This window comes from Capsicum annuum, unplaced genomic scaffold (assembly GCF_002878395.1).
Source record: "Capsicum annuum cultivar UCD-10X-F1 unplaced genomic scaffold, UCD10Xv1.1 ctg3542, whole genome shotgun sequence".
NCBI classification, from domain to species: domain Eukaryota; kingdom Viridiplantae; phylum Streptophyta; class Magnoliopsida; order Solanales; family Solanaceae; genus Capsicum; species Capsicum annuum.
Genome location: NW_025842334.1, coordinates 7,850 through 13,951, shown reverse-complemented (window position 1 = coordinate 13,951; position 6,102 = coordinate 7,850). Strand labels below are relative to the sequence as shown.

The window sequence follows — 6,102 nt, the reverse complement described above, 5'->3', positions numbered from 1 at the left end:
GAAGAGAAGGAATGAGATCAACCAACCAAAGGTGGCACATATATTATTACTCAAAACTGCTAGCTAATTAAATAATGCAACAGAAAAAATATGTGGCATTCAGCACAATTGCCTTAAAAGATGGAAAATAAAAGGAGGAACAAAATGGTTATTTGAGAACAGGTAATGTTTAACCGTTCTATTTGTTTTCATTGTATTCTTCTTCTTCTTGAGTTTGTCGCATGCTTCTTTTTTAATAACTGTGGTCCTGTGTCCGCTTGGGGGTTCGTCGAGTAATTCCACGAGGTACTTGCTAAATCCTACCAGCAAAGGTACCGAGTAACTTTGTCCACCACAGATTGGAACAAAACATCGACTGTTTTTCTATAACTTCTGTTTCTTTTCTTCCTTTTTTTGGTTCTTCATTTACTTTTTTTTTCTTGTTTTCCGTCTTTGAACAAATGGTCTTATTTCCTCTTCCAGTATGCTAGTCAACTTCTTCCACGACTTCAGACATTGTGTGTCGCCTTAACTTCTCTCTTTTTACTCTATTGGTACAGGCATTAAAGCGACTACATATAAAACTGATTGCTGCAAATTGATTTGTGTTGGTTATTTAATTGGAAGTCGAAAATTAATTTTGATTTTAACAACATATGCAGTGTAATTCCCACATGGAGTCTGTGGAGGGTGGTGCATAGGCAGTCTTATCCATACCTTGTGAAAGTAGAAAGGTTGTTTTGGATTGAACCTCGGCTTAAGTAAGCATATAAAAAACAAAGGAAATACAGTAGTAAACAAGTCACGCTAAAAATAAAGGAGAAGGGAAGAGTAGCAACATTAGATAGTACAGTAACAGGATCAAAGGAAACAACAGGTGGTAATAAAATTGAAGAATAAGATAGTGGAAGGGCAATAACAACAATACTGAAACGGGAAACTGAACGACACTCAACTACCTACTAACCTTCTACCCTAATACTCGACCTCCGTATCCTCCTATCTAGGTTCATGTACTCAGTAAGTTGTAGGTGTGTCATGTTGTGTCTAATCACCTCTCCCCAATACTTCTTCGGCCTACCTCTACCTCTCCCCGATACTTCTTTGGCCTACTTTGATTTGAATAGTCATATTAATATCATTATCAGTAAGTACATGATGCTTAAATTAGTACTTTCAGTCATAGTCGAGATCAATACACACTACATTCATGTCATAATTTTTGTAAATCTGGAAAATCGTGTGGTACACCTCGAGCAAGTAGCTTCACTTTTCGCATTATGTTAAAAGCCGCGTGGTCCTTGTCATTATTTCACAACTTTCACTAAAACATTTGCCTCCATTGATTTCATTCTCATTTCAGTGGTCAATTTCCATATATCTCATCAGTTTGACCAACAATGGTTCAGACAGTAATTAGATCATGCAAACTTCTTCCCTGTGATCATCATCAAGACCCATTAGCATTGAACTTTAATCAACTGAAAATGTTAATCAGCCATGACTGATAATAACTGATGCAACTCACAAGTACTTCAGCGATAGGGTCCACATTTAGAAGAAAGAGCCTCAGCATCTGTTGTTGAGTACACTGATCCACATATCCCCTTTTGCACTGGTTACTATATAAATTTGAAACATCTCTTTCCCTCTCTCTAATATATTTGTATAGACATATTTAAGTCTATGCTCATGATTTCCTGTTTGACACTTAACTTTTCCTTTAAAATACGTTAATAGTAACAATGTATTGATTAGCAGTCAGATTGCAGAGAGAAAACTGTCTAATCAGTTTTTGTTTCTTCACTGACAAGGATGCCCAAGAACCACCTTCTCAAGCTCAATTATAGCATCAAGCTACAGATTTTACAAAGAGATAAAGAACAACAAGCATCTACTCTTGTATTGTTACAGTAACAAGTGAAACAAAAGCTAACTACAACATCCTAGATAACATTACCAGGTTTTAGGTAATATGCAAACCATAGACGGAAGGAGAAAAAAAGAAAAACAAACCTTGTCCATTTGCTTTGTTCTACTGGACTCCAACTTCTAGGCTTAGGAATCTTACAAGGTCCTACAGTTGCCTGCAATTAAAATGTCAAACCAAAAAAAAAAATTACACCTTACAAAACAAACTAGAGCCTTTGCATTCCACTAATTATTACAGTATAAACAACAAAACCATTCAACTCAGCCTTCCAATTTCCACAGCTTGTCTATCATAACTCCCACACAGTCTTCTTTATATTTACCTTCATAAAGCCAACGCCTATGTGATTTATTTCTTTTTATGATAACCGTAGTGTCCAGGTCAGCTTTCTCCCACCTCAACTAATTCCACGGGATACCTGCCACCTCCCATTCTGCCCACCAAGGCTTGGAGAGACAGAAAGAATCACCTAGTTTTTTTGTCTCTTTGAACCTAAGACCTCATGGTTCACAAGTCTCGATCACGATGCTACTTTGATGTGATTTTAATTCAAACCTTCTAGATCGACATGAATTCGAACCAAAACAACAAGCCACACACACTTTCCAATTGAATTGCCAACAAACAAAACGCACATAACATTAAAAATAAATATCACAAGCGTAATTCACATAATGCAGGAGTAGATCAAGGCATTTGAAGAACTCAAAGAGTAGAGAAAAATGATAAGGACACCTGCTGATAGAGGGCATAAAGTAGAAGAGCAGCGTCATTTGAGAACTTGGAGGTAACACCTTTAGCAGGTGAATCGGAAGATCCATCAAAACCAACATAGCTTGCCGCTGCATAGAATCGCTCCGGATACGCGAGGCCAGAGCTTACCCTCGCCATCGCCATTTCACCTTTTCTCCCTTTATCTTCAGATCACAAAATTCAGATCTTAGATCAATGTATTGTGTATACAACAAGGTGAAGGAAGATTTGGAGTAATGGTTCTAATTTCTAATTTCCTTTTTGGTTTTTTTTTTTTAGTTTGGGATTATTACCGTTTATATATCAAAGGGGGATTCGAATTGGAAATGGGACAGACCGATATGGACGACCTTGTAGTGTGGTACCTTTTGGTTCGGGAGTTGTACTTTTCCCTGATTGTTGGAAATTGGGATACGGTAGACAGAGACCTAACTGAGTAGCTGCTTGGCCATAGAAATTTTTTTCTTTTTTTCAAAAAATTATTTTGCTTTAGTGAAAAAAGTAAAAATATGTTCCGTTTAGTCATCAATTTTCTAACTCCAACTCGATAGGAGCATATTTTAGGCCGAGAGCTTAATAGGCAAAGTTAGGTTCGGATAGGCAAATTTAAGGATATCGTTGAATGTTGAAAATTTGAATGTGTGGTGAATATTTTCTAGTTTATCGTACTTGATTCAAATGTATGTATTGGGACGGGGAATACCCCGAATTTCATGTATTTATTCACCGAAAAATGCCCCGACGTACTGTGTTGGCGGAAGATGTTCGTGATGAAAGCCCGAGGCATTGGGTAAAGCACAGGAGCGTAGTTAGGATTAGTGTAGGTTAAATGGGATTAATTTTCGCATTTTTTTTATTTTGGACTGTATAATTTGACTGAACCCTATGCTTTGAATTTATTTTGTTTCGTGTGTTTGGATGCTTGTGTATGTGGTTTATACGTTCTTAGTGCCAAAATTAGCCGATATGCTCCATCAAGCGATCGTGATCGAACTACGGGATCGAGGGGTGCCTAATACCTTCCCCTTGGTCAACAGAATTCCTTAACCGGAATCTTTGTTCGCAAACCAGTTTTAAAGAATCAAATCAGTTTGAAAAGGATTTTCCAAAGGTGACTTGGCATACCGAATTATGCCAAGTGGCGACTCTGAGTTTTGAAATGTAACGTAATCCTTTTTCGGAACAAATCTTCATTTTGTCACTTTAATAATAAAAATCCTTTCAAACCTATAAATCGATCCTTTTGGAGTTAAAAAGGGGGTGTGACAGCTCTGGCGACTCCACTGGGGACCATTTTCATAATTCGAGCTTATTTTTGGAGTTGTATCGGCTTTGTACTTGTTTTCGCTTTTTTCACTCATACTTCTCTCACAAAATTTCAAAAACAAATTTAATTTATATTCATGACCAAACACAACTCCAACTCTAACTTCATCTTCAACTCCAACTCCAACTCCAAAAAAAAATAATTTTTATGGCCAAACGAAGCCTGAAAATTCAATCAAATTGACTAGATAAAATTTATTACTCCTGATCTTGTCAGACTTTTTCAACAAGACACCTAAACTCTACTTTCGACCTATTACCTCATGATTTTTACTTAATCTGTTGTAAATACACTATTTTAACTTAAATTTTGCCGATGCGTGTAGACACGCACACCAAACGCGTGAATGGTTAAAATTTGACTTAAATTTCCAATCAAAAACTGACACGTGTAAAGTATTTATCAAAAAATTTAAAAATACCTTCGTCTCCATTGATGTCTTTCTCAGCTTTCTAATACTCCGTTCACACGCTCTTACAACTTCACACAATACTTCATTCACGCACACACAACAAACCAGTGAAAAACACACACTCACACACCGACATTACACACACAAAAATCGGAAGGAGAGCACAATTGTGCTTGGGTCGTGTTGTCTATCGCAATTGTGAGGTTTATGCTTTTCCTGAGATCCACCAACGATATGCAACATTATCTTATGTTCATCTTGAATTGAAGAATGATAAAAAGATTGAAAAAATGGTAAAAAAAGATATGATATGGTAGCCACCATTTTTTTCATCGAGAAGGTATTTTTCGACGATAAATCCAATATGTTTCTTTTTATTATTATTGGAAAATATGCTAATGTAGATAAAAGAATCAGTAAAATTATTTTCAATTCCACTATTGAAATAGTAATCAATATATCAATTTATTATTGGTGGAATCACATCCTTTCCATCTCCAAAAACTTGTATTCCGCATTCCTTAATTGAATGAAATCTTTCTTTTTTGGAATTCAATTTAATAGGGAGAATAGTTGAGGCGTACTTTAGCAAATAATTTAATTTAAGATCAACAACAAGGGAAGAAGTAATGAAAGAGAAGAAGGAAAGACCAGTGAACTGGAAGAAGAAGGACAAAGCATCAAACACGCGTTTTTTTAAAAAAAAAGGAATGCTGAAGTTTAGATCAAAATGATGTATTTACAACGATTTTAGTAAAATTCGTGGGGTAATAGGTCGAAAGTATAGTTTGAGTATCTTTTTAAAAAAATCAAACAAAATCAGGGGACACTTTATATATTTTCATTTTTTGTTATAAATGTACCACTTATTTTTCCTTATAAATAAAAAGAATTTTATTCATTATAATATATCACTCTGAGAGAAATAAGAACTCTCATTTTACTTATTTTATTAATATTACTCGTATTATTTCATAATAATTATCAATGAAAGATTCTATGATCTAAGATTCGAAGGCTAAGTTACTATTTTCTTTTCATTAATCTATGGCTGATCTTTGAAATTTGAGTTTCTTTCCTTGATAGTTTGGATAAAGAACATCTTTCATGAATGTTTGGATGTTGAAACCCATGAGTGTTGGTTTTTAATTAATATGGATTAGTCTAGTCTTATTATTGGTAACTGGTAAGGCCAGTTTGGTTATATAACGTGAAATCGTATGAGATAAAGTTAAAATTTTGTTTAAACATGCAATTTAAGATTTTAAGTTGTATTTTTTCTTATAAATAAAAATACCTCATAAGTTGTGAAAACTATCAAAACTGCTCAACTTTTCATACAATCTTACCCGGTACCGACTCTACCCCTTTAAAAAAGGCAACCGCCTAAGGCCCCATAATTCGAGGGGCCTCATTTTTTTAGCAATAATAAATTATAGGCTTTTATTAAAAAAATATTAAATACCATTTGTAAAAAAATAAATTTATTATATAAAAACAAATGACCATAGAAGAATTTTGATGTATTTAAAGTATGTCTCATGAAAGATTAAATGTATTTGTTATATTAATGAAAAAAATTATTAGAAGAAATCAATTATAATATTTACAACTTTGCATGTCAGAATTTAAAATATATACTTTATAAAAAAATATTTTTTCTTGAAAATTTAAGGCCTCCGTTTAAATTTTGTCTTA

The 6,102-nt window shown here is 34.3% G+C and overlaps 1 protein-coding gene across 2 annotated transcripts; it reads right to left on the bottom strand.

Moving 5' to 3' along the window:
• Positions 1–12: 12 nt before the first annotated feature.
• LOC124891439 (acyl-CoA-binding domain-containing protein 4-like) lies at positions 13–3,098 on the bottom strand. Of its 2 annotated transcripts, XR_007049694.1 has the most exons (3): positions 2,648–3,098; positions 1,508–2,066; positions 13–1,417 (listed from the first exon to the last, which is right to left on the bottom strand). XR_007049694.1 is itself a non-coding variant. In XM_047403177.1 (2 exons), the coding sequence occupies exons 1-2, from the start codon at positions 2,807–2,809 to the stop codon at positions 1,926–1,928; spliced, it is 303 nt and encodes a 100-aa protein (XP_047259133.1). In that variant the 5' UTR covers positions 2,810–3,063; the 3' UTR covers positions 13–1,925. The 2 variants fall into 2 exon arrangements, 1 of the variants encoding a protein (XP_047259133.1); XM_047403177.1 differs by having other exon boundaries at positions 13–2,066; positions 2,648–3,063.
• Between the last annotated feature and the right edge of the window lie 3,004 nt (positions 3,099–6,102).

Coding starts and splice junctions, on each gene's coding strand:
- LOC124891439 (XM_047403177.1), bottom strand. CDS start 2,809: ATGGCGATGGCGAGGGTAAGCTCTGGCCTCGCGTATCCGGAGCGATTC. Junction 2,067..2,647: donor TTTATGCCCTCTATCAGCAG/GTGTCCTTATCA, acceptor TTTTAATTGCAG/GCAACTGTAGGACCTTGTAA.